Consider the following 18,348-nt stretch of genomic DNA (forward strand, 5'->3'; position numbering starts at 1 on the left):
TGAGGAGTATACTTTAGTTTCAAAGTAGATTTGTTTAAGACTACCAAGAAACACTCTGTGTCACCCTGATTTAGCCCACTGCAGTAAAAGGTTAAGAACATATATTTTTTTATTGTGACTTCCTTTGCAATTTATAGGAACGCATACACACTCACACCCAGTGTTTGAAGTGTGAAGAAAAAGGATGTTTCCACGTACACTGATTTACCCCATATACACTCTGAACCCCAAAATCAAGAGAGCTAAAAATAGTTTTATTTACTTCTCTTACACAAAGCTGTTGAACTTGTAGAATTCACATAACATACAGTAACATCATTCTAACGATTTACAACATCCTATGTTTGATGTGGACTAATCCACACAGTATGTTGATTATAATTGGTCGATTATGACATAATTAATGAAGTGTCGGCGGTCCATCAGTTGTCCCCTGTCTCGTTGGATGACGTCACACCCTCATCTGGTTCCCTTCAGGATAAGAGTAAAAGTCAAGATATCAATCAAAAACAAAAAACATACTATTATTGCACTTAGCCAGCACATGGCCAGGGTGAGAAGCCGGCACATGGCCTGGGTGAGAAGCCGACACATGGTCAGGGTGAGAAGCCGGCACATGGCCTGGGTGAGAAGCCGGCACATGGCCAGGGTGAGAAGCCGACACATGGCCTGGGTGAGAAGCCGGCACATGGTCAGGGTGAGAAGCCGGCACATGGTCAGGGTGAGAAGCCGGCACATGGCCTGGGTGAGAAGCCGGCACATGGTCAGGGTGAGAAGCCGGCACATGGCCTGGGTGAGAAGCCGGCACATGGCCTGGGTGAGAAGCCGGCACATGGTCAGGGTGAGAAGCCGGCACATGGCCTGGGTGAGAAGCCGGCACATGGTCAGGGTGAGAAGCCGGCACATGGCCTGGGTGAGAAGCCGGCACATGGTCAGGGTGAGAAGCCGGCACATGGCCTGGGTGAGAAGCCGGCACATGGTCAGGGTGAGAAGCCGGCACATGGCCTGGGTGAGAAGCCGGCACATGGTCAGGGTGAGAAGCCGGCACATGGCCTGGGTGAGAAGCCGGCACATGGCCTGGGTGAGAAGCCGGCACATGGCCTGGGTGAGAAGCCGGCACATGGCCTGGGTGAGAAGCCGGCACATGGCCTGGGTGAGAAGCCGGCACATGGCCTGGGTGAGAAGCCGACACATGGCCTGGGTGAGAAGCCGGCACATGGTCAGGGTGAGAAGCCGGCACATGGCCTGGGTGAGAAGCCAGCACATGGTCAGGGTGAGAAGCCAGCACATGGCCTGGGGGAGAAGCCAGCACATGGCCTGGGGGAGAAGCCAGCACATGGCCTGGGGGAGAAGCCAGCACATGGCCTGGGGGAGAAGCCAGCACATGGCCTGGGGGAGAAGCCAGCACATGGCCTGGGAGGGGAGCCAGCATCTCTTACCTTAGTTGGGCATGCTTCTTTCCTAAAAAAAAGATCAAAAGAGATTTTGTTTGTTTGTTGAATTGCTTGAAATGCTGTCCCTTGACTTTGGCACCATGTAAAAACAGTTTTTTAAAATATACTTTTACCCCTTTTTCCACCCAATTTCATGATATCCAATTGTTAATTACAGTCTTGTCCCATCGCTGCAACCCCCCTATGGACTCGGGAGAGGCAAAGGTTGAGAGCCATGCCTCCTCCGAAACACAACCAAACCAAACCGCACTGCTTCTTGACACACTGCTCACTGTGTCGGTGGAAACACAGTCCAACTGGCGGCCGAAGTCAGCTTGCAGGCGCCCGGCCAAACCCCGGGCCAGCCAAACCCTCCCCTAACCAAGCCAATTGTGTGCCGCCTCATGGGTCTCCCGGTCACGGCGATGCGGTGCCTTAAGGCGATGCGGTGCCCGCTGCGCCACTCGGGAGGCCCTACGTAAAAACACTTTAAAATGACCCAAAAACATGACAAATAATAGTTTGATTTAAAAGTCAAACATGTCGCTAAATCCTTTATACCGCAGCACATCTATGTGAATGCATTGTAAAACAACAGGGGGATAGCAAATTGGCTTGTCCCACTGGTGATGTTAGAGCGTTGGACTAGTAACCGAAAGGTTGCAAGTTCAAATCCCTGAGCTGACAAGGTAAAAATCTGTCGTTCTGCCCTCTGAACAAGGCAGTTAACCCACTGTTCCTAGGCCGTCATTGTAAATAAGAATTTGTTCTTTACTGACTTGCCTAGTTTAATAAAGGTAAAATAAAGAAATGTGTAGAGGTGTAGTGACATGTTCTGGGGGTTTAGATCTATGTCTATCTAATATATTTCATAGATCAATAAAAACAAAGAAGGTTATTTAAATATTATATATTTTAACTATTATAATGTGTGTCCCTGTGTTTTATGTCATTGGTGTTTCCGCCTTGAAAAATCACTGATTTAAAAAAAAGAAAGAAAATCAAGATATACAAGGACTCTGAGCATTCTCTCCAGTGGCAAACTGTTATCAGGGGGGGAGGGGGGGGGGGGGGGGGGGGGTATATTAAACCACATTATTAACTAACCACACCCTTTTAAGTAGGTCATCAATTTGAAAATTCCATTGATTCTGTGTGACACAGCCGGTTAGAGTATGGCGCTTGAACCACCAGGGTTGTGGGTTTGATACCGAAGGGGGACCAGTATGAAAATATATGCATTGCAGTACTGTGAGTCGCTCTGGATAAGAGGTTCTGTTAAATGACAAACAACATTTAAGATGACAATTAGGTGTGTCTAAATCAAAGGTGTTAGTCAATTTAGATGAAGGGAAATAACAGTGTGAGCAAAATGATTAATCACATCACTTTAGTAATGAATTGATGGCCATTTCAGAAAATCCTAATTTATCTAAAATATCATCATTGGTGTTACTACTTCTAAATATATACAGTCATTAAGCTACCATTTAAATTGATTTATAATGGGAAGATATACCCAAACAGTTTAATAAAAGGTTAAATAAATAAAGCACATTTCAATCAAAATAAATCTAGAAAAAATAAATGTAAAAAAATTCAAAATGCCATGCTTAAATGTCACCGTAATTGAAGAACGCCCCATTTTATACAAAGTATTCCAAAATACTTATCGGGCCTCCCGGGTGGCGCAGTGGTCTAAGGCACCGCATCGCAGTGTTAGCTGTGCCACCAGAGACTCTGGGTTCGAGCCCAGGCTCTGTCGCAGCCGGCCGCGACTGGGAGGTCCATGGGGCAACGCACAATTGGCCCAGCGTCGACCGGGTTAGGGAGGGTTTGGCCGGTAGGGATATCCTTGTCTCATTGCGCACTAGCGACTCCTGTGGCGGGGCGGGTGCAGTGCACGCTGAGCAGGTCGCTAGGTGCACGGTGTTTCCTCCGACACATTGTGCGGCTGGCTTCCGGGTTGGATGCGCGCTGTGTTAAGAAGCAGTGCGTCTTGGTTGGGTTGTGTTTCGGAGGACACATGACCTTCGTCTTTCCCGAGTCTGTACGGGAGTTGTAGCGATGAGACAAGACAGTAACTACTAACAATTGGGAAGAAAAAGGGGTTAAAAAAAACCAATCTTTTAAAAAACATTTTTTATAAACAACTGGAACTTACTTTTTCTGCGATTGAAACAACAGCAGATGCAGCAGGACATTGAGAGCATCCAACCAGCAGCTACAACCATTAGGACATGCTGATAACCTGAGGAAACACACAGTCACCCAGCAGCTACAACCATTAGGACATGCTGATAACCTGAGGAAACACACAGTCACCCAGCAGCTACAACCATTAGGACATGCTGATAACCTGAGGAAACACACAGTCACCCAGCAGCTACAACCATTAGGACATGCTGATAACCTGAGGAAACAGTCAACCAGCAGCTACAACCATTAGGACATGCTGATAACCTGAGGAAACACACAGTCAACCAGCAGCTACAACCATTAGGACATGCTGATAACATGAGGAAACACACAGTCACCCAGCAGCTACAACCATTAGGACATGCTGATAACCTGAGGAAACAGTCAACCAGCAGCTACAACCATTAGGACATGCTGATAACCTGAGGAAACAGTCACCCAGCAGCTACAACCATTAGGACATGCTGATAACCTGAGGAAACAGTCAACCAGCAGCTACAACCATTAGGACATGCTGATAACCTGAGGAAACACACAGTCACCCAGCAGCTACAACCATTAGGACATGCTGATAACCTGAGGAAACACACAGTCACCCAGCAGCTACAACCATTAGGACATGCTGATAACCTGAGGAAACACACAGTCAACCAGCAGCTACAACCATTAGGACATGCTGATAACCTGAGGAAACAGTCACCCAGCAGCTACAACCATTAGGACATGCTGATAACCTGAGGAAACACACAGTCACCCAGCAGCTACAACCATTAGGACATGCTGATAACCTGAGGAAACACACAGTCACCCAGCAGCTACAACCATTAGGACATGCTGATAACCTGAGGAAACACACAGTCACCCAGCAGCTACAACCATTAGGACATGCTGATAACCTGAGGAAACAGTCACCCAGCAGCTACAACCATTAGGACATGCTGATAACCTGAGGAAACAGTCAACCAGCAGCTACAACCATTAGGACATGCTGATAACCTGAGGAAACAGTCACCCAACAGCTACAACCATTAGGACATGCTGATAACCTGAGGAAACACACAGTCAACCAGCAGCTACAACCATTAGGACATGCTGATAACCTGAGGAAACACACAGTCAACCAGCAGCTACAACCATTAGGACATGCTGATAACCTGAGGAAACAGTCAACCAGCAGCTACAACCATTAGGACATGCTGATAACCTGAGGAAACACACAGTCACCCAGCAGCTACAACCATTAGGACATGCTGATAACCTGAGGAAACAGTCAACCAGCAGCTACAACCATTAGGACATGCTGATAACCTGAGGAAACACACAGTCAACCAGCAGCTACAACCATTAGGACATGCTGATAACCTGAGGAAACACACAGTCACCCAGCAGCTACAACCATTAGGACATGCTGATAACCTGAGGAAACACACAGTCACCCAGCAGCTACAACCATTAGGACATGCTGATAACCTGAGGAAACACACAGTCACCCAGCAGCTACAACCATTAGGACATGCTGATAACCTGAGGAAACAGTCACCCAGCAGCTACAACCATTAGGACATGCTGATAACCTGAGGAAACAGTCAACCAGCAGCTACAACCATTAGGACATGCTGATAACCTGAGGAAACAGTCAACCAGCAGCTACAACCATTAGGACATGCTGATAACCTGAGGAAACAGTCAACCAGCAGCTACAACCATTAGGACATGCTGATAACCTGAGGACACACACAGTCAACCAGCAGCTACAACCATTAGGACATGCTGATAACCTGAGGAAACAGTCAACCAGCAGCTACAACCATTAGGACATGCTGATAACCTGAGGAAACAGTCAACCAGCAGCTACAACCATTAGGACATGCTGATAACCTGAGGAAACAGTCAACCAGCAGCTACAACCATTAGGACATGCTGATAACCTGAGGAAACAGTCAACCAGCAGCTACAACCATTAGGACATGCTGATAACCTGAGGAAACACACAGTCACCCAGCAGCTACAACCATTAGGACATGCTGATAACCTGAGGAAACACACAGTCACCCAGCAGCTACAACCATTAGGACATGCTGATAACCTGAGGAAACACAGTCACCCAGCAGCTACAACCATTAGGACATGCTGATAACCTGAGGAAACAGTCACCCAGCAGCTACAACCATTAGGACATGCTGATAACCTGAGGAAACACACAGTCAACCAGCAGCTACAACCATTAGGACATGCTGATAACCTGAGGAAACACACAGTCAACCAGCAGCTACAACCATTAGGACATGCTGATAACCTGAGGAAACACACAGTCAACCAGCAGCTACAACCATTAGGACATGCTGATAACCTGAGGAAACACACAGTCAACCAGCAGCTACAACCATTAGGACATGCTGATAACCTGAGGAAACAGTCAACCAGCAGCTACAACCATTAGGACATGCTGATAACCTGAGGAAACACACAGTCACCCAGCAGCTACAACCATTAGGACATGCTGATAACCTGAGGAAACAGTCAACCAGCAGCTACAACCATTAGGACATGCTGATAACCTGAGGAAACACACAGTCACCCAGCAGCTACAACCATTAGGACATGCTGATAACCTGAGGAAACAGTCAACCAGCAGCTACAACCATTAGGACATGCTGATAACCTGAGGAAACAGTCACCCAGCAGCTACAACCATTAGGACATGCTGATAACCTGAGGAAACACACAGTCAACCAGCAGCTACAACCATTAGGACATGCTGATAACCTGAGGACACACACAGTCACCCAGCAGCTACAACCATTAGGACATGCTGATAACCTGAGGAAACAGTCAACCAGCAGCTACAACCATTAGGACATGCTGATAACCTGAGGAAACAGTCACCCAGCAGCTACAACCATTAGGACATGCTGATAACCTGAGGAAACACACAGTCACCCAGCAGCTACAACCATTAGGACATGCTGATAACCTGAGGAAACAGTCAACCAGCAGCTACAACCATTAGGACATGCTGATAACCTGAGGAAACAGTCACCCAGCAGCTACAACCATTAGGACATGCTGATAACCTGAGGAAACACACAGTCACCCAGCAGCTACAACCATTAGGACATGCTGATAACCTGAGGAAACAGTCAACCAGCAGCTACAACCATTAGGACATGCTGATAACCTGAGGAAACACACAGTCACCCAGCAGCTACAACCATTAGGACATGCTGATAACCTGAGGACACACACAGTCACCCAGCAGCTACAACCATTAGGACATGCTGATAACCTGAGGAAACAGTCACCCAGCAGCTACAACCATTAGGACATGCTGATAACCTGAGGAAACACACAGTCAACCAGCAGCTACAACCATTAGGACATGCTGATAACCTGAGGAAACAGTCACCCAGCAGCTACAACCATTAGGACATGCTGATAACCTGAGGAAACACACAGTCACCCAGCAGCTACAACCATTAGGACATGCTGATAACCTGAGGAAACACACAGTCACCCAGCAGCTACAACCATTAGGACATGCTGATAACCTGAGGAAACACACAGTCACCCAGCAGCTACAACCATTAGGACATGCTGATAACCTGAGGAAACAGTCACCCAGCAGCTACAACCATTAGGACATGCTGATAACCTGAGGAAACAGTCAACCAGCAGCTACAACCATTAGGACATGCTGATAACCTGAGGAAACAGTCACCCAACAGCTACAACCATTAGGACATGCTGATAACCTGAGGAAACACACAGTCAACCAGCAGCTACAACCATTAGGACATGCTGATAACCTGAGGAAACACACAGTCAACCAGCAGCTACAACCATTAGGACATGCTGATAACCTGAGGAAACAGTCAACCAGCAGCTACAACCATTAGGACATGCTGATAACCTGAGGAAACACACAGTCACCCAGCAGCTACAACCATTAGGACATGCTGATAACCTGAGGAAATAGTCAACCAGCAGCTACAACCATTAGGACATGCTGATAACCTGAGGAAACACACAGTCAACCAGCAGCTACAACCATTAGGACATGCTGATAACCTGAGGAAACACACAGTCACCCAGCAGCTACAACCATTAGGACATGCTGATAACCTGAGGAAACACACAGTCACCCAGCAGCTACAACCATTAGGACATGCTGATAACCTGAGGAAACACACAGTCACCCAGCAGCTACAACCATTAGGACATGCTGATAACCTGAGGAAACAGTCACCCAGCAGCTACAACCATTAGGACATGCTGATAACCTGAGGAAACAGTCAACCAGCAGCTACAACCATTAGGACATGCTGATAACCTGAGGAAACAGTCAACCAGCAGCTACAACCATTAGGACATGCTGATAACCTGAGGAAACAGTCAACCAGCAGCTACAACCATTAGGACATGCTGATAACCTGAGGACACACACAGTCAACCAGCAGCTACAACCATTAGGACATGCTGATAACCTGAGGAAACAGTCAACCAGCAGCTACAACCATTAGGACATGCTGATAACCTGAGGAAACAGTCAACCAGCAGCTACAACCATTAGGACATGCTGATAACCTGAGGAAACAGTCAACCAGCAGCTACAACCATTAGGACATGCTGATAACCTGAGGAAACAGTCAACCAGCAGCTACAACCATTAGGACATGCTGATAACCTGAGGAAACACACAGTCACCCAGCAGCTACAACCATTAGGACATGCTGATAACCTGAGGAAACACACAGTCACCCAGCAGCTACAACCATTAGGACATGCTGATAACCTGAGGAAACACAGTCACCCAGCAGCTACAACCATTAGGACATGCTGATAACCTGAGGAAACAGTCACCCAGCAGCTACAACCATTAGGACATGCTGATAACCTGAGGAAACACACAGTCAACCAGCAGCTACAACCATTAGGACATGCTGATAACCTGAGGAAACACACAGTCAACCAGCAGCTACAACCATTAGGACATGCTGATAACCTGAGGAAACACACAGTCAACCAGCAGCTACAACCATTAGGACATGCTGATAACCTGAGGAAACACACAGTCAACCAGCAGCTACAACCATTAGGACATGCTGATAACCTGAGGAAACAGTCAACCAGCAGCTACAACCATTAGGACATGCTGATAACCTGAGGAAACACACAGTCACCCAGCAGCTACAACCATTAGGACATGCTGATAACCTGAGGAAACAGTCAACCAGCAGCTACAACCATTAGGACATGCTGATAACCTGAGGAAACACACAGTCACCCAGCAGCTACAACCATTAGGACATGCTGATAACCTGAGGAAACAGTCAACCAGCAGCTACAACCATTAGGACATGCTGATAACCTGAGGAAACAGTCACCCAGCAGCTACAACCATTAGGACATGCTGATAACCTGAGGAAACACACAGTCAACCAGCAGCTACAACCATTAGGACATGCTGATAACCTGAGGACACACACAGTCACCCAGCAGCTACAACCATTAGGACATGCTGATAACCTGAGGAAACAGTCAACCAGCAGCTACAACCATTAGGACATGCTGATAACCTGAGGAAACAGTCACCCAGCAGCTACAACCATTAGGACATGCTGATAACCTGAGGAAACACACAGTCACCCAGCAGCTACAACCATTAGGACATGCTGATAACCTGAGGAAACAGTCAACCAGCAGCTACAACCATTAGGACATGCTGATAACCTGAGGAAACAGTCACCCAGCAGCTACAACCATTAGGACATGCTGATAACCTGAGGAAACACACAGTCACCCAGCAGCTACAACCATTAGGACATGCTGATAACCTGAGGAAACAGTCAACCAGCAGCTACAACCATTAGGACATGCTGATAACCTGAGGAAACACACAGTCACCCAGCAGCTACAACCATTAGGACATGCTGATAACCTGAGGACACACACAGTCACCCAGCAGCTACAACCATTAGGACATGCTGATAACCTGAGGAAACAGTCACCCAGCAGCTACAACCATTAGGACATGCTGATAACCTGAGGAAACACACAGTCAACCAGCAGCTACAACCATTAGGACATGCTGATAACCTGAGGAAACACACAGTCACCCAGCAGCTACAACCATTAGGACATGCTGATAACCTGAGGAAACAGTCAACCAGCAGCTACAACCATTAGGACATGCTGATAACCTGAGGAAACACACAGTCAACCAGCAGCTACAACCATTAGGACATGCTGATAACCTGAGGAAACACAGTCACCCAGCAGCTACAACCATTAGGACATGCTGATAACCTGAGGAAACAGTCAACCAGCAGCTACAACCATTAGGACATGCTGATAACCTGAGGAAACACACAGTCAACCAGCAGCTACAACCATTAGGACATGCTGATAACCTGAGGAAACAGTCAACCAGCAGCTACAACCATTAGGACATGCTGATAACCTGAGGAAACACACAGTCACCCAGCAGCTACAACCATTAGGACATGCTGATAACCTGAGGAAACAGTCAACCAGCAGCTACAACCATTAGGACATGCTGATAACCTGAGGAAACACACAGTCACCCAGCAGCTACAACCATTAGGACATGCTGATAACCTGAGGAAACACACAGTCACCCAGCAGCTACAACCATTAGGACATGCTGATAACCTGAGGAAACAGTCAACCAGCAGCTACAACCATTAGGACATGCTGATAACCTGAGGAAACAGTCAACCAGCAGCTACAACCATTAGGACATGCTGATAACCTGAGGAAACAGTCAACCAGCAGCTACAACCATTAGGACATGCTGATAACCTGAGGAAACACACAGTCACCCAGCAGCTACAACCATTAGGACATGCTGATAACCTGAGGAAACACACAGTCAACCAGCAGCTACAACCATTAGGACATGCTGATAACCTGAGGAAACAGTCAACCAGCAGCTACAACCATTAGGACATGCTGATAACCTGAGGAAACAGTCACCCAGCAGCTACAACCATTAGGACATGCTGATAACCTGAGGAAACACAGTCACCCAGCAGCTACAACCATTAGGACATGCTGATAACCTGAGGAAACAGTCAACCAGCAGCTACAACCATTAGGACATGCTGATAACCTGAGGACACACACAGTCAACCAGCAGCTACAACCATTAGGACATGCTGATAACCTGAGGAAACAGTCACCCAGCAGCTACAACCATTAGGACATGCTGATAACCTGAGGAAACAGTCAACCAGCAGCTACAACCATTAGGACATGCTGATAACCTGAGGAAACAGTCACCCAGCAGCTACAACCATTAGGACATGCTGATAACCTGAGGAAACACACAGTCACCCAGCAGCTACAACCATTAGGACATGCTGATAACCTGAGGAAACAGTCAACCAGCAGCTACAACCATTAGGACATGCTGATAACCTGAGGACACACACAGTCACCCAGCAGCTACAACCATTAGGACATGCTGATAACCTGAGGAAACAGTCAACCAGCAGCTACAACCATTAGGACATGCTGATAACCTGAGGAAACAGTCAACCAGCAGCTACAACCATTAGGACATGCTGATAACCTGAGGAAACAGTCAACCAGCAGCTACAACCATTAGGACATGCTGATAACCTGAGGAAACACACAGTCACCCAGCAGCTACAACCATTAGGACATGCTGATAACCTGAGGAAACAGTCAACCAGCAGCTACAACCATTAGGACATGCTGATAACCTGAGGAAACAGTCAACCAGCAGCTACAACCATTAGGACATGCTGATAACCTGAGGAAACACACAGTCACCCAGCAGCTACAACCATTAGGACATGCTGATAACCTGAGGAAACAGTCAACCAGCAGCTACAACCATTAGGACATGCTGATAACCTGAGGAAACAGTCAACCAGCAGCTACAACCATTAGGACATGCTGATAACCTGAGGAAACAGTCAACCAGCAGCTACAACCATTAGGACATGCTGATAACCTGAGGAAACACACAGTCACCCAGCAGCTACAACCATTAGGACATGCTGATAACCTGAGGAAACAGTCAACCAGCAGCTACAACCATTAGGACATGCTGATAACCTGAGGAAACAGTCAACCAGCAGCTACAACCATTAGGACATGCTGATAACCTGAGGAAACAGTCAACCAGCAGCTACAACCATTAGGACATGCTGATAACCTGAGGAAACAGTCACCCAGCAGCTACAACCATTAGGACATGCTGATAACCTGAGGAAACACACAGTCACCCAGCAGCTACAACCATTAGGACATGCTGATAACCTGAGGAAACAGTCAACCAGCAGCTACAACCATTAGGACATGCTGATAACCTGAGGAAACAGTCAACCAGCAGCTACAACCATTAGGACATGCTGATAACCTGAGGAAACAGTCAACCAGCAGCTACAACCATTAGGACATGCTGATAACCTGAGGAAACAGTCAACCAGCAGCTACAACCATTAGGACATGCTGATAACCTGAGGAAACACACAGTCACCCAGCAGCTACAACCATTAGGACATGCTGATAACCTGAGGAAACAGTCACCCAGCAGCTACAACCATTAGGACATGCTGATAACCTGAGGAAACAGTCACCCAGCAGCTACAACCATTAGGACATGCTGATAACCTGAGGAAACACACAGTCACCCAGCAGCTACAACCATTAGGACATGCTGATAACCTGAGGAAACACACAGTCAACCAGCAGCTACAACCATTAGGACATGCTGATAACCTGAGGAAACACACAGTCACCCAGCAGCTACAACCATTAGGACATGCTGATAACCTGAGGAAACACACAGTCACCCAGCAGCTACAACCATTAGGACATGCTGATAACCTGAGGAAACACACAGTCAACCAGCAGCTACAACCATTAGGACATGCTGATAACCTGAGGAAACACACAGTCAACCAGCAGCTACAACCATTAGGACATGCTGATAACCTGAGGAAACAGTCACCCAGCAGCTACAACCATTAGGACATGCTGATAACCTGAGGAAACACACAGTCACCCAGCAGCTACAACCATTAGGACATGCTGATAACCTGAGGAAACAGTCAACCAGCAGCTACAACCATTAGGACATGCTGATAACCTGAGGAAACAGTCAACCAGCAGCTACAACCATTAGGACATGCTGATAACCTGAGGAAACAGTCACCCAGCAGCTACAACCATTAGGACATGCTGATAACCTGAGGAAACAGTCAACCAGCAGCTACAACCATTAGGACATGCTGATAACCTGAGGAAACAGTCAACCAGCAGCTACAACCATTAGGACATGCTGATAACCTGAGGAAACAGTCACTCAGCAGCTACAACCATTAGGACATGCTGATAACCTGAGGAAACACACAGTCACCCAGCAGCTACAACCATTAGGACATGCTGATAACCTGAGGAAACAGTCAACCAGCAGCTACAACCATTAGGACATGCTGATAACCTGAGGAAACAGTCAACCAGCAGCTACAACCATTAGGACATGCTGATAACCTGAGGAAACAGTCACCCAGCAGCTACAACCATTAGGACATGCTGATAACCTGAGGAAACAGTCACCCAGCAGCTACAACCATTAGGACATGCTGATAACCTGAGGAAACAGTCACCCAGCAGCTACAACCATTAGGACATGCTGATAACCTGAGGAAACACACAGTCAACCAGCAGCTACAACCATTAGGACATGCTGATAACCTGAGGAAACACACAGTCAACCAGCAGCTACAACCATTATATATATATAAGGGTCTGAGGTCATGAGGTCATGGTACCGCATGTGGAAATGACCCAGACACAACCCCTCTAAAGACCTGAGTCAGTCTCCAGTCTCCCACCAGACAGGAACAAGTGTCTGTGCTGACAGCATGGAGCGAACCATTGTGTTGCAGTGTTGATAGGTGACCCCCCCCCCCTTTCTCCCGCCCTTTGCTACAGTATATATGTAGTATATACAGTAGTATCAAACTCTAAACAGCCTGCCTTGACTTGTATTATTGAGTTACTTTATCCATTTTTTTCTGTACAATGTACAGAAAAAAAGTCTCAGTATTCTGAGCAGTGATGAGTTGCACAAGATTTAGCTCATTTCCATCAGTAGCCTCACTTCCTCTGAGACACCAGGGGTGTAGCTAGCTAGCCTAGCCTAGCCTAGCACCATAACTTTGTTCTGGCACTGCGTTCATCCACCTCTGGCCTGCTCGCCTCCCTACCACTGAGGAAGTACAGTTCCCGCTCAGCCCAGTCAAAACTGTTCGCTGCTCTGGCACCCCAATGGTGGAACAAACTCCCTCACGACGCCAGGACAGCGGAGTCAATCACCACCTTCCGGAGACACCTGAAACCCCACCTCTTCAAGGAATACCTAGGATAGGATAAAGCAATCCTTTTGACCCCCCCCCCCCTTAAAAGATTTAGATGCACTATTGTAAAGTGGCTGTTCCACTGGATGTCATAAGGTGAATGCACCAATTTGTAAGTCGCTCTGGATAAGAGTGTCTGCTAAATGACTTAAATGTGTAAATGTAAATGTAACCCGTAGTACATGATGAGAGATGGTATCAGGTGATTTAATTACTTGCACAAATTGGCCTTTGTCCGCTCCAGACCCAGATCCTGCTCCAGATGTCATCGCCCCAGACCCCAGTCCAGACCCTGTCCGTGCTACAGCTGACTTCTGGGGATCCCAGCAGTAGATTCCCCTTCTCACAGCTCAACCGGCAGGTAGAGTTGACAGCAGAGCAGTTCACAAACCCATCAGGTAGACATAAGGGGTCACATCCCTTAGCTTTAGGGGGGAAAATAAAGGTTTCAGCACAACAGTGGGGTACAGTAGGGACCTGTCATAATGCCTGATGCGTAAATGAATGCGTACTACTCAGGAAATTGAGGAAGCAGATGTTGTAGCCATAGCGACCCTCATTAGAAAAGGTCATAGGTTAATTAAAGGAGAGGTGTGACACGGTGGGAACAGCAGCTTCCAGATTCCCCTCACCTGTTTGGCAATCGTGTCCCTCAAACCCAGGTTCGCACACACAGGTAAAGTTGTTGATGGTCTCCAAGCATCTCCCTTGTCCCTTGCATGATGTTTGGTTGCATTGGTCTGTGATATAAATATACATCATGTAATATATGTCACAATCTCAACACAGCTTTCATCAAATGATTTACTGGTGGCCTTTAAAAAAAAAAACTAAAACAATGGTTGAGTCCCTCACCTCTGTAGCATAGCGGGTATTTGAGATTTGAACACTTATCATCGTTCCACTTCCCGTTATTGTCGCTGTTCCCTTTGTTGACGTACATCTCAACACACTCCTCACCCAGTTTGTTATTGGGCTCGTTGGGCGCCCAGGAATAATTCCCAACCCACGTTCCGTTAGTTCCGACCCATGTCCAGTTTTCATTGATCTTCTTGATTCCGATCCAGTAATACGGAGACCCAGTTTGATCAGGCAAGATGTTGCGGAGGTAATTATTCTCTTCCTGGTTATGGATGACTACCATGTCTGTGTGGTTGTTAATCCAACACCACTCTCTTGCCATGGTCCAGTTCATGGTCTCTGTGGAGAAATGATATGTCCAGCCCATGGCACGTCCTCCACACATACCTAGGACTATGAGCAGCATCCACATCATTGTTACTACCTGTGGCTGTCTGAAGAAGGGTCCGTGAACTGCCTGTGTTTGTCCATAAACAGTAAATATCACACACTGTGGTTATCTAGACATCATTCGATCTACAATACAACAGTGACCGGTAAGGACGGCCGATTTATATAAGAGAGAGCAAGAGAGAGCTCCCATCTCATACTTACCATGTGTCGGTCTCCTTCTCTGGCGCTCAGGCTGTGGTGTTGGGTTAACCTGGGTTTGGAAAGGAGCTCAGTTTGGCTTTCATAACAATTTGGCAAAGCCTCCTATATGGATTCCTATCTGCAGTCAATGTACCACATGGAGTCCTTTTACCATTGATTCCCAAATTAACATAGAATACCAGGATGCTTTATCATTCACTAAATGTTTATTTTACATTACAATGAATGGGGTATGATTCATGACTGACTGAATGACTGTTAGTAGCAGTACAAAGTTCTGGGAAGTGCAATGGATTCCAGGTAGAGTTTTGTTTTACTTGCCCCAGTTTCAGGAAATGAAAGATGAGATCAGTTTCTGTCCCCTCACGATACTGACAGAGAGATTAGCTAAAGATGAGGTCTGTTTCTGTCCCCTCACGATGCTGACAGAGAGGTTAGATAAAGATGAGATCTGTTTCTGTCCCCTCACGATGCTGACAGAGAGGTTAGCTAAAGATGAGATCTGTTGCTGTCCCCTCACGATACTGACAGAGAGGTTAGATAAAGATGAGGTCTGTTTCTGTCCCTTCACGATACTGACAGAGAGCTTAGCTAAAGATGAGGTCTGTTTCTGTCCCCTCACGATGCTGACAGAGAGGTTAGCTAAAGAGGTGTTCTGTTTCTGTCCCCTCACGAAGCTGACAGAGAGGTTAGCTAAAGAGGTGTTCTGTTTCTGTCCCCTCACGATGCTGACAGAGAGGTTAGCTAAAGATGAGGTCTGTTTCTGTCCCCTCACGATGCTGACAGAGAGGTTAGCTAAAGATGAGGTCTGTTTCTGTCCCCTCACGATACTGACAGAGAGGTTAGCTAAAGATCAGATCTGTTTCTGTCCCCTCACGATACTGACAGAGAGGTTAGCTAAAGATCAGATCTGTTTCTGTCCCCTCACGATGCTGACAGAGAGGTTAGCTAAAGATCAGATCTGTTTCTGTCCCCTCACGATACTGGCAGAGAGGTTAGCTAAAGATGAGGTCTGTTTCTGTCCCCTCACGATGCTGACAGAGAGGTTAGCTAAAGATCAGATCTGTTTCTGTCCCCTCACGATGCTGACAGAGAGGTTAGCTAAAGATCAGATCTGTTTCTGTCCCCTCACGATACTGACAGAGAGGTTAGCTAAAGATGGGATCTGTTTCTGTCCCCTCACGATACTGACAGAGAGGTTAGCTAAAGATGGGATCTGTTTCTGTCCCCTCACGATGCTGACAGAGAGGTTAGCTAAAGATGGGATCTGTTTCTAAACAATACATTAATTGCACTATAATGGTGACAGACGGTGTCCACAAACTGTTAGGGCCTACATAAAGCTGTCCCAACAGCAGTCCAAAAATCTTACCACTGCTACACCTGGCTATCAGCGGAGCCTTGTCTGGCAGCGAAACAGTTCATTCAGCCTCAATTACTGCCTTTTAAAGAAACAAAGCTTTTATGGCTGACTTGCTTAAACAAATGTGGTTTCTAATGACAATTGAGATGTACAAACTATGGCATAAGGGGACGACAAGCGGATAAGAGGCAATCTCTTTAAGACATTAATGAGTGAGCTAGGACGGAAGTAGTCAATATAACTATTTGTTTAGCGCTTTCGAAATGTACAGCGACAGAATTCAGAATATGGGCCATTCTTACAGTGTTCTCCCTGTACACCAAGTCAGAACAGTAGGATAAATAAAGGGGCATATAAGCAGACAATGAAAGCTCTTACAATATTGAATGATTACATTTCTCTAAAACAGGTTATAGGCGTCATGGACACCACCAAGTCAGAACAGAAAATAGAGGGGTAAATAGACCACATTATTAGGGTGAGGCACATGGGCTACTAACATGTTGCAGTACTACACAACATACACTTAGTATTTCTTTCTTAGCTACAGTATATATATCTCTCTAGCATATTACATCATTTATGCAGCAGCATACAAGACATTTTTTGGACTCACCTTGTTGTGCTGTGCTCACTTAAACAGGAAGGTGACGCTGCGGTCCTTCGTGAGCACATTTTGTCATCAAAGTCTGGCATTCTCTGGATTTATGTTGCTTTCAAAACAACTGGGAACTCGGGAAAAAAAAACAAGGTCGAGATATGATGACGTCATTGATCTTCAAGTCGTAGCTCTATAAAGAGGCCGGATTTACAATTCCGAGTCGGAAGACCGTTCAAAACGTATTTTCCCAGTTGGGGCTCGTTTATTCCCGACTTCCCAGTTGTCTTGAACTCACTGAAGTCGACGTTTTCACAGTTCCGAGTTTACAGTTGTTTTGAGCGTGGCACAAATCATACTTCATTGACAGCATGGCCAATGTAGAATGTTTATCATTTTAAACGTGGAAAAGAGCCTCTTCATCCCAGACTCCAATGAATAGCAGGCTAGTGATTGCTTTGCAATGCTTGCAGTTAGCCACTGTCACTCATTCCTTCCAAACCACTCATTGTTGAATTTGCGATTTCCAACTTGTTGTGCAATGTCCAATGGCCGATGAGCACCGATACGTTTTATCTATAATTTATCTTCATTATTTCTCTTCATATGACAAAGATTAAAAAGTATTTGCGAGTAGATTGTCAACTTGATTCATAATGATGACTGCTAGCTAAGATGTTGAAAGTATGATGTTGACATGATCAGTCCAATCAAAGCTACTGTACATATAATGTGATTTGACCAAATTTTATCTCTCGCCAATGACCTTGAGCCTTCTTGGATGGGCATTTCTAATGTAACTCTATGGCAGCACCCAAGGGGCAAAAATGTTCTAGCTCTACCCTTAGACTTTGCGGTGACATAGTGTCCCCATGAGTGACAGAA

General features: G+C 46.4%; 1 protein-coding gene across 1 annotated transcript; it reads right to left on the bottom strand.

The window, feature by feature from the left end:
- Window positions 1-3,561: 3,561 nt before the first annotated feature.
- LOC129811131 (L-selectin-like) lies at window positions 3,562-17,561 on the bottom strand. Its single transcript, XM_055862339.1, has 7 exons — window positions 17,482-17,561; window positions 15,503-15,551; window positions 14,903-15,398; window positions 14,648-14,787; window positions 14,560-14,602; window positions 14,263-14,472; window positions 3,562-3,684 (listed from the first exon to the last, which is right to left on the bottom strand). The coding sequence occupies exons 1-7, from the start codon at window positions 17,559-17,561 to the stop codon at window positions 3,563-3,565; spliced, it is 1,140 nt and encodes a 379-aa protein (XP_055718314.1). The 3' UTR covers window position 3,562.
- Window positions 17,562-18,348: the final 787 nt, after the last annotated feature.

The sequence above is a fragment of the Salvelinus fontinalis genome, chromosome 14, assembly GCF_029448725.1.
Source record: "Salvelinus fontinalis isolate EN_2023a chromosome 14, ASM2944872v1, whole genome shotgun sequence".
NCBI lineage: Eukaryota > Metazoa > Chordata > Actinopteri > Salmoniformes > Salmonidae > Salvelinus > Salvelinus fontinalis.

Coding starts and splice junctions, on each gene's coding strand:
- LOC129811131 (XM_055862339.1), bottom strand. CDS start 17,561: ATGCCAGACTTTGATGACAAAATGTGCTCACGAAGGACCGCAGCGTCA. Junction 15,552..17,481: donor AGTGAGCACAGCACAACAAG/GTGAGTCCAAAA, acceptor TTCCAAACCCAG/GTTAACCCAACACCACAGCC. Junction 14,788..14,902: donor ATACCCGCTATGCTACAGAG/GTGAGGGACTCA, acceptor TTTATATCACAG/ACCAATGCAACCAAACATCA.